This window comes from Pelodiscus sinensis, chromosome 31, assembly GCF_052426305.1.
Source record: "Pelodiscus sinensis isolate ZL-2025 chromosome 31, ASM5242630v1, whole genome shotgun sequence".
Lineage (NCBI taxonomy): Eukaryota > Metazoa > Chordata > Testudines > Trionychidae > Pelodiscus > Pelodiscus sinensis.
The window spans coordinates 3,679,227-3,700,620 of record NC_143082.1 but is presented as its reverse complement, the minus strand read 5'-3'; the positions used below and the strand labels follow the sequence as shown (position 1 = coordinate 3,700,620).

The following is a 21,394-nucleotide window of genomic DNA, read 5'->3' as shown; positions in this document are numbered from 1 at the left end:
TTCCGCAGGCCCGGGAGAAACACGTCCAGCCGGGCCTGGATTTCAACACGGCGTGATTTTTTGAGGGCCTGACTCGTGACTTCTGATCCCTTGGTGTCCGGGACTCTGGGGCGAGGGGGCCGGTCTCCAGCTCTCCCCTCCTGATCTGTGCGGCGCTTGCTTTCCGCACATCCAGAAATACATTCCACCCACGAGTTATTTATCAGCAGCCATTAGAAACAGGCCTGGCAGAATCCAGGGTTCTTATATAATTTTCGATATCATATTAATGTTTATTTTAAGCCTTTTTCTATTTTTATGCATTTAAATGTTCACAGTTGTGCACAATGACGGGTTTTAGCCTTGTTCCTTTTGTACTTTCATCCATTGAAATCCTCGTAGTTGTGGGAAATTCGGGGGGGATGGTGGGGGGAGCTCGCTCACTAATGAGATAATGGCAGAAGACACTGAGATTCAAAAAGCGAGAGTGTTCCAGCTGTTCAAGCACACACTGGCGTTACCGCAAGGCCGCGTCTCCAAAGCAAATATCGTTAAACGAGCCCGGGGCCTCCTCGCTGGCCACTCCGATGACCGTCAGCGGGAACGGTTGTGGGCCGGTTTGTGAGCGTCCGGCCAAAACGGGCATTTGCCGGCCCTCGCCAGCCCAACTCAAACCGGCCCACGCCTCGCTGGGAGCTACCGCGGCAAGCGCCCGCACGGCCGCACCCCGTTCCTCCCACGCCCCGGGGAGCGCTCACATCCAGCGAGCCGACTCAGCTGGGCGAGTCAATTAAACAAGACGAGAAAGCCAGCCTGGGGTCAAGGAAGCAGACAGCAAGTGGTTAGGGACAGAGAGCAGGACAAAAAATAATCAAACTACAATTAATCTAATTTGTGTCAAACAAAATTACCAGAAACCGACCCTGCAGGTACTTTGATTAATGCAATAATGGGGCCGCTCGTGTGCCCAGGCCTTTGCAAGCTGCAGGGTAACTGCCGCGGAGGAGGGGACGGATCCTGCTGGTTTCTCACGCCTGGCCCTCTCGGCGCGCTCTGAAGCCGCGTCCCCGGCCCCCCGAGAATGCAGAGGCACAGGAGGTGAGTCGGGAGGCTGGAACCGCCGCACGTCCGTCCCGAGGGCCTAGCAAGCTGCCTCTGCACAGAGCTGGACGGGCGTCGCCACCCACTTGACACGTGTGGCAACGTGGCAGAGAACGGAGTCCGGGGCTCCCGCGCCGAGAGAGAGCAAAACCGAGCAGGCAATTTGTCTCTCTGTCGGTTTTCCAAAGGGCCGGCACCCCGCCGGGCACACGACACCAGCTCCAACAAGAGGCCAGCCCTCGGAGCGCACGTCTCTGTCGGACACACGTCCCCGCTCGCGTGTGACTCACCGGCTCCTGCCCGCGAAGGGGCAACCGGGGACAAGGGGCTTCCCGGGAAGGGCTGATTGGGATCAGCTGCGGACTCGGCCCACGCGCAGGGCTCATTTCCGAGGAAATAGCCCAGGGGATTGGAAGGGACCTGGGGAGGCTTATTTGATCAAATGTGCCTCTGTACTCCCCGCCTTCGGAGACTCCGCTTCAGCCTCTGTCTACCACGGCCCGGAGAATCCCGGGCCACCAGCCAGGGGAACGTGTCGTCCCCCCCCCCGGCTCAGCATCTGAATTTTGCAGCTTGGTCCCAGTCTAGGCTGGAGTCAAAGACTTGGGGGGGGGGGGCACCTTTCAGAGACGCAGCCTTGCGGTTTCTCCAGGCAACCGAGAGGTTAGGGACACGGGGACGTGTGGACGCCATGGGTGGGACAGTCGGGCCCCACGATCGAACGCGCCGCTTGCCCCACCCGGCAGATTTCGCCGTCTCCCCGGACGGGACTGGCCAAAGCAGGAGTGGCAGAGAGCGCTTTGGACAAGGGACCCGTTCCCTGCGGGTTCCCAGGGGCAGCCCGTTGGTGTCGCAGGCCCGGGGACTTTTCCCCCCAGCTGCGTCTGCCGGGACATGCTGCCAGCTTGGGGCGGCAGGAGGGGATCTCCCTGCAGGGCTGTCGGCACCTCGCCCGCCGCGCCCGCTGCACCCTGCCCGGTGCTCAGAGCCATGGCAAGCTAGTGCCTTGCCGGCCTGCCCTACCCACGGGGCTCCCCAGAAAGGCAACTCCTGTCCTGCCTCTCTGGGGGCCGCCTGCTCTCAGCACAGGACACTCCAAGCCATCGCGGATCGTCCTTGCAGGGCCCCTGCTCTCCGGTCCCGAGCCCCCCAGCCGGCAGATCCCCCCCTCACGCTCCCTGGGCTAACCCGCTCCCCGCCCCCGGCCGGGAGAGCACCCCGCAGCCCTGACCCCAAGAGACACCACTCCCTTCCCTGCTACTGGCATACGGCTCTGCCCCGCCCCGCCGGGCTGTCACTTTGTGCTGAGCCTTAGAGGGTCCGGTGGCGGCGCGATTCCCCCGGGGCAGGGGTCTCGGCCACGCTGCAGCAGCGACGAGCACGGTCCCCGTCTCCCCGCGCGGCACAGCGGCCGGCTGAGCACGGCCCGGCGCAGCCCCACGCGCCTGCCCGCCCCGCGGCCGGGGCACAGGCTGTGCACAGCGGGGCAGGGGGCTGGACGGGCGAGTCCAAGACAGTGAAGTGGGGGAACCAGGTTATCTGCCTCTCCTGCACCCGCCATCTCCTGGAGCAGCTGGCTGTCCCCTGGCCCAGCCCCGCCCCACCCGGCAGCTAGAGCCACCCTGCGGGGACGCGCCACCCAAGGCAAGCCACGGGGGGATCCTTGGGCAGGCGCCCCTCGGACAACGTCAAACCCGAGGGCCTGGGAAAGTCCAACTCCAGGACCCACGGCTCCAACCGCCGCCTGTGGCCAGACCCCCCGCCCGTCCGGCCAGCAGCCCGGCCCTGCTGCCCAGCCCACGTGAAAACGGCCCTCGGCCCAGTCAGCCAGAGCACTGCCGCAGGCGGGCCCGGCGGGCAGAGGAGCAGCCCGGGGCTCTCGTGCGGGTGGCGGAGCCGCGGTCTGTACGGTTCAGGGATGGCGAAGGGAGGGAGCAGGCCGGGTCGTCCCCGCTGCCCCCACCCGGAAACCCAGCCCCCGGCGCGCCCCATCCCGGCCGGCAGCCCAGACTCTGCTCGCCCGGCACCCAGGTCCAGCTTCAGTCCTGCCCTCACCCCCGTCCCATGCCCCCTGCTGCCTCCCAGGCCCTCAGCGCAGGCCTGGCCCGGCCGGAGGGCTTGGGGCCACGGGCTGGGGGGCAGGCGGGGCGGAGGCCCGTCTTGCTGGGAGGGCTCCCCCGGCACAGCCGGCCTCCCGCCTGCCGGGGAAATGAAAACAAACAAGGAATAAAAGGCAGCTTTTGTGGCGCGGTGTTGACACGGCCGGGGCCTGTGAAAGGACCTTTCAGACGGGCACCTAGGCAGGGAAGCAGCCCAGCCTGGCCTGGCCGCCGGTTCGGGCAGCCGGCGCGTCCCACGCGGACCCGCGCACTCAGCAGCAGCCAGGTCTCGCCTGGGCACTTGTGGGGGGGGGGGGGGCATCTCGCTGTGCCCGGTGCCCTGCCCTGCCCGCCCTGGCTGGCTGGCTGGTAGCATCTCGCTGTGCCCGGTGCCCTGCCCTGCCCGCCCTGGCTGGCTGGCTGGTAGCATCTCGCTGTGCCCGGTGCCCTGCCCTGCCCGCCCTGGCTGGCTGGCTGGTAGCATCTCGCTGTGCCCGGTGCCCTGCCCTGCCCGCCCTGGCTGGCTGGCTGGTAGCATCTCGCTGTGCCCGGTGCCCTGCCCTGCCCGCCCTGCCCGCCCTGGCTGGCTGGCTGGTAGCATCTCGCTGTGCCCGGTGCCCTGCCCTGCCCGCCCTGGCTGGCTGGCTGGTAGCATCTCGCTGTGCCCGGTGCTCTACAAGCCAGTCTCTGCCCCCACTGGCCTGGGAGTTAATCTGGAGTCACTCCACTTCAGCTAGAGTGACTCCGGTTTCATGCCAAGGGAAGGGGCTGGCACCCAGCCCCCCCACGTCTCCCAGGGCTGTCCCCATGCCCTGCACCGCAGGCGTGACCGGGGCTCCAGCTGGGGCCCCGGGGCTTGGAGAGGAGTCGGGCGTGATGGGGACAGAGGAGGAGAGGAAGAAAGGCTCAGTGGTTACAGCACCACCCGGGGACTGGGCGGGGGCTGCTGCGGGGAGCAGGCTGGGTGCCGAGGGGCGCGGGGCGGGGAAGGAAACGCCGGGGAAGTGCCACACGCGGAGCGCCGGGCTCGGAGGGCAGCGGGGATGCCCCAAGGTGCTGGGAGCGAGGGCAGCACCGACCTCACCCGAGAAACAAGCCAGCCCGGCCCAGGCCGCCCCCTCCCAGCCCAGCCCGGGGCGGGGGCTGCTTGGGCCGGGTGGCACAGGGGCCGGGAGCCCAACCCCGGCACCGCCCGGCACTTTGCACCCTGCCGCCAGCACCCCCGGCTGTTGCCATGGCGCTGGGCAAGCTCCAACATGGCCTGCGCGTGGTGGCGCGCCCCGAACTGGCACCGGGCACGGCGGCCGGGCTGGGGAAGAATTTGCCCGGGGGCTGCCGTGGGCCAGGTGGCCCGTCTCTCCCCCCACCTGAATTCAGCTGCCAGGCGGGTGGGGCTGCCCCCAGGCCTGGGCTGGGAGAGCTAAATACAGACAGCCGCATGCGCCCCCCCCCCCCCGGGCTCTGGGCACGCAGCGAGGGGGGGCCGGGGGCACTGTCCCCCCCCAGGCTCTGGGCACGCAGCGAGGGGGGGCCGGGGGCACTGTCCCCCCCAGGCTCTGGGCACGCAGCGAGGGGGGGCCGGGGGCACTGTCCCCCCCAGGCTCTGGGCACGCAGCAAGGGGGGGCCGGGGGCACTGTCACCCCCAGGCTCTGGGCATGCAGCGAGGGGGGGCCGGGGGCACTGTCCCCCCCCAGGCTCTCGGCACGTAGCGAGGGGGGGCCGGGGGCACTGTCCCCCCCCAGGCTCTCGGCACGTAGCGAGGGGGGGCCGGGGGCACTGTCCCCCCCAGGCTCTGGGCACGTAGCGAGGGGGGGCCGGGGGCACTGCCCCCCCCAGGCTCTGGGCACGTAGCGAGGGGGGGCCGGGGGCACTGTCCCCCCCAGGCTCTGGGCACGTAGCGAGGGGGGGCCGGGGGCACTGCCCCCCCCAGGCTCTGGGCACGTAGCGAGGGGGGGCCTTGCTTACACTGGCTTAGAACTATGGAGACACCAAAGGGGACACAGAACTGACCTGCCCAAGGCCATGCCCGTGGCAGGGTCCAACCCAGATGTCGTGGCTCCCAGCTCCCCCCGCTCAGACCACTAGGCCCCGCTCTCCTCCCAGAGCACGGCTCAGCAGCTCCCCGAACGGGGCTGAGGGTCAGTTTGGAAGCAGCAGTCCGTCTCCCGAGCCCCCGCAGAGCGAGCCAGGCCGCTAGGCCAGACCCACCGGCCGGCGTCCCTCAGAGACCACACAAGGAAACGCAGGGGTCCTAGCGAGGAGGGACAGGCCAGAAAGCTCCAGCCACCCCCCAAAGCGACTCCCGCCTGAGCCAGAAAACGCCCCAGCGGCTGGACGGCACCTGCCCGCACAGGCCTGAGGGAGCCGTGCCAAGGTTAATTCTCCCCCACCGAGCAGCCTGCCCCTCCGGCTCCAACCACCTGAGGGAGAGCCCCAGAGACCACACCGTGGGTCCCCAAGTAGGGGCGTGTGATTGGGGGTGGACAGAGACAAAAAGAGGGGTGTGAAGGGAGATGGAGGGGCAGGTGTGAACAGGGACAGACAGAGCAAGAGGGGTGTGAAGGGAGATGGAGGGGCAGGTGTGAACAGGGACAGACAGAGCAAGAGGGGTGTGAAGGGAGATGGAGGGGCAGGTGTGAACAGGGGCAGACAGAACTAGAGAAGGGTGTGAATGGCAGGGAAGGGGTGTGAATGGCGGAGGAGGCTGGAGAGGGCTGTGATTTGGGCCTAGAGGGAGTGTGAAAGGAGATAGAGAGGCAAGTGAGAACAGGCACAGACAGAGCTAGAGCAAGGGGTGTGAAAGGGGGAGACAGGTGTGATTCTGCAGGGCTGGGGTGTGACTGGGGAAGCTATAGAGGGGTGTAACTGGGGACAGAGAGGGCTGTGAATACGGAGACAGAGGGGATCCTGTCTTCTGGTACTGACCATGAAACCTGGAGGCCGGGGGGAGATGTAGGGTCCATTTACCTGAGAAAGGCACAGGGGCCCTGCTCCACCCAGACGGCTGCACCCCACAGGGGAAGAGGTCCCCCGGCCGCACAGGCTGGTGCTGCTGCCTCTACTCAGTGGGGTTTGTCCGCTAGCAGGCAAATTCATCTGCACCCCCAGCCCAGCGCAACCGGCGGAGACTGGGCATCACGCTTTCAGGGCAGCCAGACCCCCCCCCGCCCGCTGCGCCACGCGGCCATGCCCCCGGCAGCCAGACCCCCCCCCGCTGCGCCACGCGGCCATGCCCCCGGCAGCCAGACCCCCCCCGCTGCGCCACGCGGCCATGCCCCCGGCAGCCAGACCCCCCGCCCGCTGGGCCACACGGCCATGCCCCCGGCAGCCAGACCCCCCGCCCGCTGGGCCACGCGGCCATGCCCCCGGCAGCCAGACCCCCCGCCCGCTGGGCCACGCGGCCATGCCCCCGGCAGCCAGACCCCCCGCCCGCTGCGCCACGCGGCCATGCCCCCAGCAGCCAGACCCCCCCACACGCTGGGCCACGCGGCCATGCCCCCGGCAGCCAGACCCCCTGCCCGCTGGGCCACGCGGCCATGCCCCCGGCAGCCAGACCCCCCGCCCGCTGCGCCACGCGGCCATGCCCCCGGCAGCCAGACCCCCTGCCCGCTGGGCCACGCGGCCATGCCCCCGGCAGCCAGACCCCCCGCCCGCTGGGCTACGCGGCCATGCCCCCGGCAGCCAGACCCCCCGCCCGCTGGGCCACGCGGCCATGCCCCCGGCAGCCAGACCCCCGCCCGCTGCGCCACGCGGCCATGCCCCCGGCAGCCAGACCCCCTGCCCGCTGGGCCACGCGGCCATGCCCCCGGCAGCCAGACCCCCCGCACGCTGGGCCACACGGCCATGCCCCCGGCAGCCAGATCCCCCGCCCGCTGCGCCACGCGGCCATGCCCCCGGCAGCCAGACCCCCGCCCGCTGGGCTGTGCTGCCACAGGCAGCCCCAGAGGCCATGCGGGTCACAGAAGCCGGGGCTGTGGGCCTGCTTAGTGAAGTGGCATGGGGGGGGGGGAGGGCAGCGCACGGGGGTCTAGTAGCCCACAGAGACAGGCCACATTCCGGGCACCTGAGCCTTGCTAAGGGAAACTCCCGGCCCTTGGGCGCCAGGGGCTGGTGCCCATGGCAGGGGATCAGAGGGGGGCAAATGAAGACAATCCGCAGCCAGGAGATCCTGGCTCTGCCTCAGGCCCCTGGGTTTGAAAAGACACTGGTGCCCCCTGCAGAGAGCCTGCTCCCTCCCTGGGCCCGGCAGCCCAGCTCTGGGCCCAGCCGACTCCACGGGCCGAGCGGGGATGGGCAAACGCAGCCAGTGCCTGGGCTGTGGGGCGGGAGGCCACAGGCCTGATCCCCCGCTGCCCGCGGCCGGGAGCTCTGACCGTGCCCAGCCCGCCCGGTGCTGTTTCCTTTGCCAGCTCGAAGCCTGCGAGATGCGGGGATGGGACCACTGGGGCCAGGGCGCTGGGGCTCTGCGGGGCCTCAGTGGTTCTCAGAGGGGCTGAGGAATGGGGTCCTCTGTATTGGGGTGCACTTGTGCGTGCGTTGGGGTTCTGTGCGTGCGCACGCACGGGGGTTCCACGTGCACATGTGTGTGCTGGGTTGTATGTGTGCGCACGCACGGGGGTTCCACGTGCACATGTGTGTGCTGGGTTGTATGTGTGCGCACGCATGGGGGTTCCACGTGCACATGTGTGTGCTGGGTTGTATGTGTGCGCACGCACGGGGGTTCCACGTGCACATGTGTGTGCTGGGTTGTATGTGTGCGCACGCACTGGGGTTCCACGTGCACATGTGTGTGCTGGGTTGTATGTGTGCGCACGCACTGGGGTTCCACGTGCACATGTGTGTGCTGGGTTGTATGTGTGCGCACGCACTGGGGTTCCACATACACGTGTGTGCTGGGTTTTATGTGTGCACACCTTGTGGTTCCGTGCCTGCACTGTGGTTCCGTGTGTGCAGGGTTCTGTGTGTGTGCAAGCACTGGGGTTCCACGCGTGCGCATATGCACTGGGTTTTTTGTGCACATTGGGGTTCCGTGCCAGGGTTCGGCAGGCGGGTGTTTGTTTGCGTGCTGATGCTCTGTGTGTGCATGACCGTGTCGCGCATTAGTGTTTGCACACACGTGTGCGAGGGGTTGCGTGTGCGGATCTACATGCCCGACCTTTCCCTGTTTTATTTCATTTTGCAGGTTCGTTCTTTTAACAAATTGTGCGCGGGGGACGGCTGGCGATCCCGAGCTGTATGGCAGCAAGCGCGCTAGGCCTACCAAACCTGCGCGCACAGATGCTGCCCTGGCGCACGCACACAAGCCAGAGGCAAAACGGCCTCCCTGGCAGGACGGTGGGAGATATAAAATACAAACCACTTAGGAGACAGACGCTCGCAAGGAAACCATTGCTAAGGCCCAGCACAGCTGAAGCCCGAATCCTGCAAGATCTGCTCTGGTCGCTGCCTCCGTTCTGACGAGGACAGTGAGAGACGGGAAGAAAAGGAGGGAGCAGTAACTAAGGTCCCTGTGAAAGGCTGGGGAAGTTTGGATGCAGCGGGAGACCCGAGGGAAGAGAGCAGGAAAAGACAGAAAGGCAAGAGGAATCCGAGAAAGAAAGACAGAAAGCGGGAAAGTCACAGAAGGAAAGACAGAAATAGGAGAGAAACGCAGCCAGAGACAGACAGGGCAAGGGAGGGGGAGAGGAGGAGGAAATTCTGGTCAACCTCTTCATTACAAGTTAGTTGAGCAAAATGTAAACACGGGATCACACTCCACCGGCCCGTTTGGATTTCAAAGTCTGCAGCAAATTGGGTGTATCCGGGCAAAGGCTAAAAATTAACCAGGCCTTTCTGTTTCAATTGGAAGCCAAACCAAAGCCAAAAGACAATTGCGAAGGGAGGATCTGACGACCCACCCCGCCCGCCCCCAGAGAGCCCCACTTTCCAAAAAAGACAAGAAGAACCCAGAGACAGAGGGGGAATCTGGAAGACAACAGTGTCTGGGGCAGGGGCACACGAGAGGAGGAACTCGCGAGAACCAGCTTCCTGCCTGGGACGGTGCCCACTCAAATTGCCGGATTGCTGCCACCACCACACAGTGGGAAAGTGCCCAGCACCGCCGAGTTGGATGTGCTGCGGTTCCCCTGCCACCGGCACAGCCTCCCCCCTCGGCCCCCCGCTCAGCCAACAAAAGAAACCAACAAAATCCAGACGGGTTCTCGGTGACCATCAAAGCAAAAGGGAAAGGAAAGCTCCCCTGAATGAAACTGCGCCGCTTCCCCTCCCGGACTGAATCTTTTCTCTCTTTCTTTTTGTTTCTGAAGTCGCCGTTTGCAGAGTAGTGGGCATTTCACGGGTACGGGTGCACGAGCGACTGCCCCTCCCCACCTCCGTGCAAAACTGGGGGCGTCTCACCACGCATCGTGGGTACGAAGACGAGGGACAAACCACAAGCCCCTCCAGAAGGCGCTGAGGCCCACGGGGCATTGGCACAAGAAAATAACAGAGGCCAATTTGTTAATGACGGAGATAAAGGTTGGAGGAGGGAATGAGAAAAGAAAGAGAGAAGGAACCAGCCAGATCCCTGGGGAAATTCAACACCAGAACAAGTAGCAGTGATGGGGACCGGTTGTGGGAAGCAGACTTACCAGGAGTGTGAACAAAATACGCCAAGTAAAGATCCAGTTCTTTAATTGTGACTCCAATGTGGTGCGGCTGGACACAGAGGCCCGGGTTGGAGCACTGCGGGGATTTGTACAACCGCTCCCCGTCAGTACTTTCGAGCGGGATCCCTTTGAACAAGATGACCATTACAAGATCCAGTCTCCACACCTTGTCGGCCTGCCTCAGGCAGTCAATCCTGCGGATTTTGCCCTTCTGGTCCGGGTTGGAGAGGACGCAGCACGGCGCTTTCTTACCGGTGATGGTCAGGACAAAATCCTCCCGGAACTCAGGGCGGATGTCTTTGCGGAGCTTGGCCAGCAGCCGCGATGCCCATTTCTGCTTGATCTCTGGCTTTTCCCCCAGCAGCTCATCCTTCACGGCGCGCTCCTCATCCTTGGACATCCGCTTCTCGTGCTTCTTGAAGTACTTGCGCTTCCTGGCTTGCAGGTTGAACCATGTGTAGGAGAAGGCCCGCACATGAGGGAGGAGAGCTTCAATGAACGGGTGGAATTCATCCTACGGGGGGTGGGAGAGGGGGAAAAGAGGGGACAACACAAAAGAGGAGGGGGAAAGGTTAGAACGAGGAATCGAAGGACCGCGAGTTTTTCACCACTTCCCCTGGCCGGTCGCGTCGCGCGGCACGAGGCTCTCAGCCCTGAGAAAGGCGACCGACCCAGCCTGCCACACGAGACCGGCCCGGAAGAGCTGGGCCAGCGGTGGAAGTTGATTTTCTCTGAAATCTTTCCCATCTTCTGCCTTCCCCTCCCACGGCTGCAAAAAGGCAAAAGACGATTCACCCCTTGGAACTCGCCACTCGAAACTCTGCTACTTTTCCACTGCTGGCCCTGGGGTTAAAGACAAAATTGGCCCCCGTCCTGACCTGCCCCCCTCACTGTACTTTGAGTCTCGGGTTAACCTCTTCACCGGCAGGTGGGGGAGTGTTTTCGTTTGGAAGATCTGCTCTTCCTCAAGCTGCCTCCCCCCAAACGAAATATGACAAAAAGCACCATAATTACCATTGCTCCGTCTCATTCCGGCAAAGCTAAGCCCCCGATTCGGAAATTCTGGACTCAACCGAGTTGCGGGGGGAGGGGGGAGGGAAGAGGAGGTGGGGGCTGTGAGCCGGAGGGGGAGGAGGGGACAAGGAGGAGGGAAGGTAGAAATTTTAAAGGGAGGAGAAAGGGGGGGAGGAATGGGGGTGCTTGCTTGGGGGAGTTCTCGCTTGTGGAGGGAATAGGGAATTTTTTAAAAATGGGGGGCAGGAAGGATGGAAATAGGGGAGGGGCGGAAGGAGGCTGGAGCTGGAGGTGTGGGGCACAGCGTGATGGATCTGTAGAACCCCAATACTCTAACTGAGAAACCCCGCGGCAGGTCAAAATAAATATATTTCCCAAACGGCCCCTCCAGAAAAAAAAAGACAAACAGAGGGAGGAAGGAAGGAAGGAAGGAAGAAAACCCAGAGAGAGGGAGAGGAGCGGCAGAAAGGGGGGGAGGGCTTTGCGGTGCTGGCAGCGGCGCCAAGATGCCAAGTTAGCTGCGGGTCCCTCCGCCCGGGCGGAGGGCGAGCGCAGGCCTAGGGGAAGGGGCGGACGCCGCGCTGGAACCGACTGTGCTCCGCCGCTGGCAGGACCCAAAGTGCTCAGGCGTTTGGGCTGGGTTTTGTTTTGGTTTTGGGGGGTTTTGTTGTTGTTTTCCTCCCTTCCACCCCCCTTTTCCCTTTTCCATCCGAAACTCGCTCGCTCGCTCCTTTCATGCTCGGTCCCCAACCATTCGCCTGTGCCAATGCCAGCGAAAGAGAGAGGAAGGATTCACGTATTTGGCAAGCAGACACATTTCCAGACCAGCCAATGGCTGCATCAAAGCGAAAGGGAGGCGGGGGGGAGGGTTGGCGGAGCAGAAACTGGGGGGGTTGGATTGGGGGGGCCGGTGGCACAGAGACTGTGCAGTTAAGAGACTGAAAACAATTTGCCAAATCGACAAGTTTATATCTAATGAATAAGCAAAGTCCAGCCACGATTCATTTTTTTTCCTCGGGCGCTGGATGTTCGGAGTGCGGGAGACTGGCACAAAATTGCTAAATAAATAAAAAACTCCATTCTCCACCCCCCCACCCCCACCCCCACCCCAACAACCAAAAAAAACCCAACCCAGGCAGTCCCACAAGGCCTTGGAAAAAGCAGCTGTTCTCTCTTTCCCTGTCCCTCGTTCCCGCATTCTCTCTCTCTCTGTCTATTTATAAAAAAGGACAGAAGATTTCGTTCCAAATCTGCACCTCCCCCCTCCCCCCCCCCACACACGGTTCAGATTAAAGCCGCGGAGACTTTTTTCTAAGCGGCAGAATCGTCAGTTTCAAACCCTGCCCATTCCCAACCGCACAGAAAAACACCATCACGGCAAAGATTTTTTTTTTTGCCTCCTAACCAAGGGCCCAATTCGACAGTCGTCAAGGATTTGCCCCAGGCCTCCCGGCCTGGCCTGTCCCTGCCAACTTGGGTGATTCTTTTTTCCAAACAAAAATGTTTTAAAAAAAGAGATGCCGACTGACTTCCCGCCTCCCCCTGATCCCCGCGGGTAAGCGCTAGAATGGGTGGCAACGCGGCTTGTCAATGTTAGCACACAGACCCGGTCGCTAAAGGGGCCGATTGACTTTTTTAAAAATATCCTAGGAAGCCAAAAAAAAAATCTTATTTTGGGGGACGGACAAAGGGGTGCGAAGTTAGGATACTTTTAAAGTCCCCTCCAATGCACAGCAACTGCCTTCTCCAGGCGAGCCCTCCCGACATTGCCTCTGTGCAAAGCATGACTATTTATTTTTCGGCTATTGTCCGTGCCGCACGCTCAGCTGCATCGAGTAGAAAACCCGACAGCGAAAGCAGGAGAAAGTGGGAGAGAAAGGGAGGAAGGGGAGCCAGGAAAGGCGAGAAAGAGGGGATGAGAGAGGAGGAAGGAGAGAAAAGAAAAGGGGGTGGGAGGGAGGGAAGGGAAGGGGGAAACCTGCGGCCCGAGAAGGGACTGAAAAGAGAAAGGAAACAGGAAGACGGAGGAAGTGGAGGAGAGAAGGAGAAGGGGGAAGGAGAGAGGAGAGAACGCCAGGGGAGAAAGCGGCCCTGACTTGCAGGCATTTCTGGCTGTACCCCCGGCAGCCCGCGGCTGAGAAATCCCGGCTTTCCAGGGGCGCAGAGCCGAGGCAAGGGGGACTGAAATGGCAGCTTTTACCCAAAGCGGGAGGACTGGTCCCGACCCCCCAGCCATGCCCCCAATCTGCCCATCCAGGCACTTACGCGCCCGCCGTCGCCGTAGTACCGCAGCATCCCTACCCGCCGGGAGCCCTGCGCCCAGGTGCCGGCTGGCCTGGCCGAGCTGCGGCGATCGGGAGCGCGGGCCCGGCCCACCGGCTAGCCTGCCGCGGCTCTATCCCCGACGCCCGCAGGCAGGCCCAGGCCCTGCTGCCAGCTCTCCAGCTCCCGAGCAGGCTGCCAAGGAAGCGCGAGCGGGGATGGTGGGGGAGGGCCGAGGTGGGGGGCGACGGCTGTCATTTCCCCGGCTCCCCCCCGCCCCCAATCCCAAACCTAGCCACAGCCCAGGCGAGCAGGGCTGTGCTGTCCCCAGGCTCCGATCCGCCCCTTGCACACCGCGCACGAGGAAGCCACGGTTCCTCACTGCCCTCCGCTGCTCGGGGCCGTTCGGGCCTGCCTGCATTTATACCTGTGGCCAGCCCCGTCCGGGGGGCACGCCCCACGGGGAGCCACACAAAGGTGACTGGTCCCCCCCCGCACCACCCCCCCCCCGCTTTGTTAGGGGAGACAAAATACCTGTGCCTGCCTGCTCTCCTCCATCCGCGAGGCGGGGGAGGGAATTTGGACTGGTGCCATGAAGGCACGAAAGCCGAGTCCAGGGGGTGGGGGGGGGGAAGTTGCAAAGAAAAGGGAGAGCGGAGAGAGAGAGAGAAGAAAAAAGTGAAAGTGAAAGAGGAAGGGGGAAGACGAGGGAGGGAGGATTCGCTCCCAGAAGGGACGATTCGGAGTTCGAGTCTCCAGGGTTTAGACCCGAAGGCTGAACTTTCACTTTCGGCGAGGGATTTGCCTGTGGGGGGATTCTTCCCCGCCCCCGGGATGGTTCCCATAAGGAAAACAACGACCGTTCCGATCCAAACCACACGCAGACGGGCAGCGGGCACCCCGGAGGAGGGCAGGGCGACGGGAGCTGCCGGCACACGGGGGGACCATCAAATGGAAACGAAACAGCTGGGGGGAGCACGCTGGAAATACAAAGTCAGAAGGGGGGGCCGCAGGGGGAAGGCGAACACCCAGGCAAGGGGAAAGGCAGCGGAAGTGCGTGGAGGGCAAGGCCACCGCGGGGAGGGAGGAGAGAGGGAAAAGCAAATGGGGAACAGGGTTAAAGCGGGTTTTCGGAGGGTGCTCAGGTGGGCTTGCTGCAAATCGCCGCCTGCTCGAGCAACGGTGGGACTGGGCCCAGGCGGGCAGGGCTGGCACCCACAGGGCTGGCCAGGGCCCCCCTTCGAGTGAGTCCGGGAGAGCACCAAGCCGCCACGCGCCGGGAACAGGCCGGCTCCATGCGGCAGGAGCCGGGCAGGCGAACGCGCGGCGGCGGCTGCTCTCCCTGTGGGCTCTGCCCGTCCTCCGGCCGCACGGGAGCCCGGCGGCAGAGATACCAACGCACCTGTCTGAGCACAGTCCCATCCCCGGCCCACGGCTGAGCTGGGCCCGAGGGACACCGTCTTCCCACGAGGGTGGGGGGGCACCCACGAGGGGGCAGTACACCATGGCCAGGCAGGGCTCTCGAGCGGCGGGCCGGGGCGCTGGGTTCTGTGCACCAGCGCCCGGCAGCGAGAGCCGCAGGGGGCGGTGGATCAGACGTGCCCCTCGCCGGGACGGCAAAGCAACAGAGCCGAAGCGACTGGAAAGGAGGAAGGCCCGGGCGGGATTTCGGGGGGAAGAGAAGGCCTGGGGAGGAGGCCGAGGCGGGCAGGGAGGAAAGAGAAACGCAGGGAAAATCACCCGACTGCGCACCCAGACCTGGCCGGGTGCCTGTGCCCGTCTGGCTGGCCATGCCCCCGCAGGCCGGGCCCCTGACATGCAGACACACTGGGGTGGGGCTGCACCCCCAGCGGAGCCCATCGTGCACCTGCCGAACCTGGAATCCGTTCACTCGGTGGGATGTTTTTCAATCCGCTCCGAGGCCTGAGGGACAGTTGAGGAGCTTTCCTAACTCCAAGTCAAACTTTCCGACTCCTGATCTTATCTCCCCCCCCCCCCCCCCACGCTTTTCATTTGGGGGCTCTCGTTTCCAGCAGCGGCGTGTCAAGCTTTCCCGGCGTTGCCATAGGAACAGGCCCTGGCACCCTGGCAAACTCTTGCCCTAGGGAATGAATAGCACATAACTGTCGCCGGCACCCGCCCGGGGCTTGCGCTTGTTGCGACAGGGAGAGAAGAAATCGGGGCCAAAGTTTTGCAGGCGCACGGGGGTTTGGCCGAGGAACGTGGCGTTCTTCCTCTCCCGTCTGCAGCGCACAACACCTGCCCCGGCCGGCCGGGGAAGGGGCACGGACAGTCTCTTCGACCGCCTTCCGGGGGCTCCGGGCTGGAATCTTTGTGCCTTGGTTTCCCCGCCCTGCGTGCACCCAGAGGCCGTGGCCTCCCCAGCTTAAAAGCGAACAAATCTTTTTCCTGCTCAGTCAGCCGCCAGCTTAGTGCAAAACCGGCCCTCCCCGAGCTCGGCTGGCACAGGCTGCGGGGACAGCATCTTTCTTTCTCTCCCCGCCTGCTCTGACCCTCCGCTTCCCCGGCGCTAGTCAAAAGCCAGAGTCTAGGACGAGGCGGCAGGGGCATTTCTATCCTCCCGATACGGACCCCCCCCCCCCGCACAAATATATCTCTAGGAAACCCCACGCATGCAAATATGCAGCCGTGCAATCATGATATCGCTCTGTTTTCTCTCGGCATTCTTCTGCTCCGACACAAAGTGTTTGCTTGCTACGATTTTCCCTCTCTGACCCGATTTAGTCCGCACAAGAGAAAACTGTGCAGCAGACTCAATGTCCTAACGAACTTGAGTTAATTAATGCTAAGAAAGAAAGAGGCTCCCCTCAGACACTTGAATCATGGTTCACTAGCTCTTTCAGTTTTCTATTTGCAAAAAAAAGGAGCCTGCATTCAAATATTTTTTCCTGTCTGAGCAGAGAACACAAACAACGCCGAGAGCTGTAGAAGGGGAAATAAAGTAGCGGCACAGGATAGATTTGTGCAGGGAGATCGGCAAATATAGCATCAAAGGAAAGGGCTGATTTGCAGGGGACTGAATGGTTTTTTTTTCCTCTGTGCAACTGTTGGCAACAGCGAAAAGCAACCTCCAAAGTGGAGGGGAAAGAGCGGCGGGTCCCACTGCCCCGTTTGCTCTAAACTTTAACAAAACAGTAAAGGATTTGAACGCCCAGCCAAGCGCGGGGCGGCAAACGTAGGGAAGAAGCCAGAGTTCTGGAAATGGCGCTGCACCCGAGTTTTGCAAAACCAACCCACCGGATTTCGGACGGAGGCAGAGTTTGGCTTGCCACGCGCTGGCCCCGGCTCTGCGTCCCACGCCCAGCCCAAACGCACGGCACCGCAGGATCGGGCCCCGCAGGCAGCAAGCTGACAAGTGACAGGGCTCCGTACGCGGCCGCTCGGGGCGGGGGGTCTCAAACCCGCCCAGGGGCACGCACACGTCTGGCTGCTCCCAGCGAGCCTGCGGCCAGCAGGAATTGCTCCCGGGGAGCTGAGGGAACCACCGGGCAGAAGGGAAATCGGAGGTTTCCGTGGCCTGGGACCCAATTCCCCGGAGCATCAGCGCCACTTGGGCCCTGCCAGCAACCGGATAAAGGCGCCGAAAAAGTTTCCCCTGGCACCTGCAAAGGCTGCTATGGAAACCTGCCTTCGCCTCTCTGACCTCACAGAGGCAAGAACTGCAGCAAAGTGCCCCCAACTAAGCCGCCTGTTGGGGGCTCTGGCTCTCGCTGCAGCCCACAGGACAGGCGGCTCTGAGCAGGGAGCGGCTGCAGGAAGCCCTGGGTGACTGTCGCAGGCCGCGGGAAGCCCTGTGCTAGCGACCAGCGAGAAGGAGTCTGCCTGACCCCTCCTCCGGCCCCAGTCAATGAAAGGCGCCGAGGGGGTGGAGAGGGACCCCAGTGCTGGGTGATCAGCGGGTTCTGTTGTGCCCAGAAGGGAAGAGTCATGGGCGTGCCAGGGCGGAGGAGGGCGTCCAGCATCAAAGCAGTAAGCCGGCTGCGGGCCAAGCTTGGGGAGCACTGGCCAAGCTGGCAAAGTGGGGCTCAGGATTGGAAGGACTGGGACGGGGGCGTGGGGCCCGGAGGTCAGGACTGAGGGACCCTGGCGGAGCTGGCACAGCAGCGGGTTCTCTAGGGCTCTGTCCGCCCTTTGTCTCCACAAGCTCCCAAATTCACTCCCCCATTCGGGGGTGGGGGGCACCGCTGACGGGAAAATGCCGCCTGCGCCATCGCGACGTCTCACCACAAAACACGTTTCTTATTTATGTAAAAACGAAGCAAAGGAACCCGCTTGGCGAGTGGAAGCTCACAGCCACCACGAGGCATTGCGCTGGAAGGAAACATCTCCCCCAAATCTCTCCTTGGGGGCGCAGGTGGCGAGAGCCAGGCCAGCACCTTTGAGAAGGGGGGGTCTTTGGGGAAACACAACAGCATTTTGCTGGTTCTTTGTGCTGCGCTCAGGAAAACCCGGGAGGTAGACGTCTCCCACCCACTGATGCAAGGAGGCAAAGCCGCCGGCGTAACCCCAGCCAAACCCGACGGATTTACACCAAAGGGCCTTCCTTTCTAGCCACTGCCAGCTTGCCGTCAGATTATGTTTTCTGATAAAAATACCCAGCAGGAGGCAAATATTCCAACGCCCCCCAAAGCCGCTGAAATGGTGCCCGTCGATTTCCGAAATGTAACAAAGGGGGAGATTCCGGAGTCGCTTGGACGGGAGGGCAGAGTCTCGTTTATCTCGATTCATTTTCAACTATTCTGTAAAGCCAGCCCACGCCGCAGATCCTTGTCCCCTCTGCATCTTTGCTCCCCAGAAAAGGAACAGGAATGCAGAGCGAGTCCATTGAGAGCAGGCTCAGACCCGCTTTTATCCGCTCCATCGGGGTCGTTTCCCTCGCAACAGGCTCTGCTCACCCCACCCACACCTGCCCTTGCGCCCCAAGACTGGGAACGGAGCGACTCTGCAGCGGTACAAAAGGCGCGGAAGGTCTGAGGCAGATTTGACTACGCACGATGCAAATAACGACAGGTCGCACCGACAGATCCTGGAAAGATAAACGGAGGGTCGGCTCTGCAAAGGGAGACTTTTCCGATCCCTCTCACTGCAGTGGGAATGGGGCGTGTGGGCTGCCGGGAAGTGGGGGTGTTGGTGACGGGGGAGGGGGCGCAGTTCAGATCTTAGCTGCCATGGAGGTGCCCCTCAAAAACCGTTTTGAAAGGCAGCGCACGGAGCAGGGAAGGCAGCCTGGGGGCTGGCCAGCAGCCCTGATGGACTTCAGGGGCTTTTCGTTTAATATTCTGCCCGCGTAGCCCACAAAAAAAAGTCTGGGCACGCGGGTAAAAAACCTGGCTGCCCGTCCCGTGTGTCTGGGCCGTCGGCAGCCCGCAGCCAGACGCCAGTGCGCGGCTGAACCGGGAGGCCGCCGGAGACGGACGCCTGGCCTTGCTCGCGTTTGCCAGGTTGCTGGAGCTGTAACTCCGGCTGCGATAAAATGGGCAGAAGTTGTAGAGGCTGAGGAGACAATGCATGCCACAGGAACGCGCAGGGGCAATTTACTCCTCACACTTTAATTATCTCCAGCATTTTGTTAAGAGAGAAAAAAAATCTATTCTAGCAGTTCTACAAAAAGCCCCCGAATCGCGCCAGGCGCTCGCCGTCAGGCAGCGCTTGACGCCGAAGGGAGGGGAGGCAAAATCGCCCTTTTCAGAGAAAACCACCTTTGGGTTCAAACTGGAACATCCCCACCCCCTGGCCCCGCTGGGGGAGCTGCGGGCCCGATCCTGGAGACCCCCCATGGCTGTCAAGTTCCTCCCATGAGGCCTGGCGGGGCCCCTGAAACGTTCTCTCAGAAGCGGGGCCTAGAGACGGTCAGTGCCCAGCTGACGGAATCAGGAGGCGCTTTGCCACTGATACCCAGGGTGCAGGATTGGGCCCCACCCCCGGGGCTATTTCAGGCGTTTGTCCTGACCGGTCCTCTCTGTAACTGGGCGTCCGGTGGCCTCTGCAGCAGGCAGGCAGGGGCCCGGGGTCTGGGAGTCGGGGCTGGAACTCCCAGCCCGAAGCTAAAACCTGAGAGCTGCAGGCTCCGGGCTGGGAACGGCCCCCGCCTGGTACGGGGCAGCACGGCTGAGCGGAGCCAAGCACCGTCGGCCACGCTTCCCAGTGGTATTTCGCTGCCCCCCCCCCCGCACACACCTGTCCCCGAACGTCAAGCAGCGGGCTGCAAAAGCCCCGCAACCTGCCCTGTTCGCTCTCCGTCCTCCAAGGGCGGCGACACAGCTCGGAGGGTCCGGCTCAACGGCCGTGGAAGCCCTCGGGGACCAAGCCAGGACGAGGGCCCCACTGGGGCCTGGGCTGGGAAGATGAATACGGGATTATTCCCGGCAGAGGACAGAGGGACGGGCTGTATGCGCCACGGAGCCACGGCTTCGCTTCAGGGAGAGTCCCGGCCACCTACTGACCTGGAACCCCCGAGGAACCCTGCTTACGAACCGCAAATCCAGCCGTGGGTCTGACTCAGCCAGGCGGGACCGGCGTTCCCGGGCCCACCTCCCCAGGGGTGCGAGAAGAGCTCTTGGAAAGAGCCTAGAGGATTTAGGAGCCCCAGCCCTGCTGAAAGTCAAAGGGATGCCAGTATCTAAGCCTCTCGGGCCCAGACCCTCCCCAAGGGACGCTGGGGACCCAGAGATCTCTACTGGCCTTGCCCTCCCGCACTGCGCCCAGCAGGAGCACGCTGCACACCGCCCCAGCTCGGATCGGCACAGCCGCTCGGCGCCGTCGCTCCACGGGGCACTCCCTCCGGGGGGCTCTGATTAAAACTATCAAGTCGGGGACACAAAGAAGACCCCCCAGGCTTCACAGCAACTGCCCCCCAAGGGTTCTGCCCCGTTGCTCCCACAAGCCCCGGGGCCGAGCCTTCGATCTCCGCTCACTGGAGGCCAGCCGGAGGCCCGGCGGCAGGACTGCGTGACACTTGCGGCCGTGCGGCTAAGCTCAGAACCGGGCCCTTTGTCCTGCTCAAACAAAGCCTCTGAGATACAGCCCCAGCTGGGCACCGCGCGCATGGAGCCCTGGCCCGGCTCCGGGGAACGAAGCAACATCCCCTGCCTCGAGGCATGGACCCGCTCCGGGCGGGAGCCGTTCCCCCGAGACCCGGCTGAGTCAAACGGCCCCTGGCCTTCAGGCCACAGCCAGGCCAGGCCCGGGGCTGCGATGTGCACAATCGACGGGAGGGAAGGAATCCCGCGGTGCCCCCCCACTGGGCAGCAAGGGGGAACTCACAGGCTACCTGAGTCAGAGAGCGCCCGCGGTCCCGCTCTCCGCCGGGGGGGATCAACGGGCAGTCACACTCACAGCCAGCACGTGGCCCTCTTCCCCACAAAACCGGGTGCATTTTCCTCATGGTCAGTGCTTAATTTGTGCTGGGGCTCGGATCCCTCCCTCCCCGACCTCTGCGCCGGGCTGTTCCTAGCCCCTGCAAATCCTTCCTTGCCAATCCAGCCCCAGCCAGGAAGTTGTGGAGAAGCAAAGTATTGACTGTGTGCTTAGGTGGGGCAGGGGGAATGGTTTGAATAAGGACAAAACATTTCAGTTAAAGGAAGAAAGAAGAGAGGAAGGAAGGAAGGAAGGAAGGAAGGAAGGAAGGAAGGAAGGAAGAGGCGAGGGAGAGACGGAGGGAGGGAACAGCACGTCGCCTCCCCCCGGCAGCACGCTGTCAGCTCTCATCAGGGCCGCTCCCCTGCCTCCTCGCACGATTATGGGGCGAAACACCCCGGCTGCTGCCAACCCCCCCAAAGGCTGGAGCAACCCCGACAGCCCCCAGCGCCCCTAAGCCTGTTTCCCTCCAGCACCCTCCCCCGTCCCTCTCGCTTTCAAATGCACCCAGCACCCAGCACCCCGCACCCGGCCACCTGGTCCAGCCGGGATCCCCAAGCCCCAAGAGCAGCTCAAGAGCCACCCAGGGATGAATTATTGTGTCTGGATCGTCCCACCGCCTGCCCCGGAGCTCTGCCCGGCTCCCCGAGCCCAGGCCAGCAGCTTCCTCTCGGGCCTCCAGCCCACGTCGGATCTCGCACCCCCGGCACTGTCGGGCGTGGGCAGGGTAAGGGTTTGGGAATCCCTGGGTGTTACAAAAGCAGCTTGTGCCGTCCCCGAGGAAGCCGGGCGGCGCGGGCAGGGTGCAGTCAAGAGGCAAGCCCCAGCTACCGGCCGTCGGCAGAGGGCTCCTCGAGCAGCGGGGCCAGCTGTCGGCCGGGGGCAACCCGAGCTCTGCCAGAGCGACACCCTCC

The 21,394-nt window shown here is 63.3% G+C and overlaps 1 protein-coding gene across 11 annotated transcripts in view; it reads right to left on the bottom strand.

The window, feature by feature from the left end:
* NFIX (nuclear factor I X) overlaps nt 1-21,394 on the bottom strand; it is a 204,301-nt gene that overhangs the window by 76,065 nt on the left and 106,842 nt on the right. For 5 of the 11 annotated variants that reach the window (XM_089774603.1, XM_089774601.1, XM_089774599.1 and 2 more), the window contains one exon: nt 9,810-10,341. In XM_089774603.1, the coding sequence (XP_089630729.1) occupies nt 9,810-10,341 (532 nt within the window). Of the gene's footprint in view, nt 1-9,809; nt 10,342-10,841; nt 11,669-13,106; nt 13,463-13,637; nt 13,755-21,394 lie in introns of those variants that run through there. The other 6 variants (XM_089774605.1, XM_089774609.1, XM_089774608.1 and 3 more) reach the window with 6 other exon arrangements.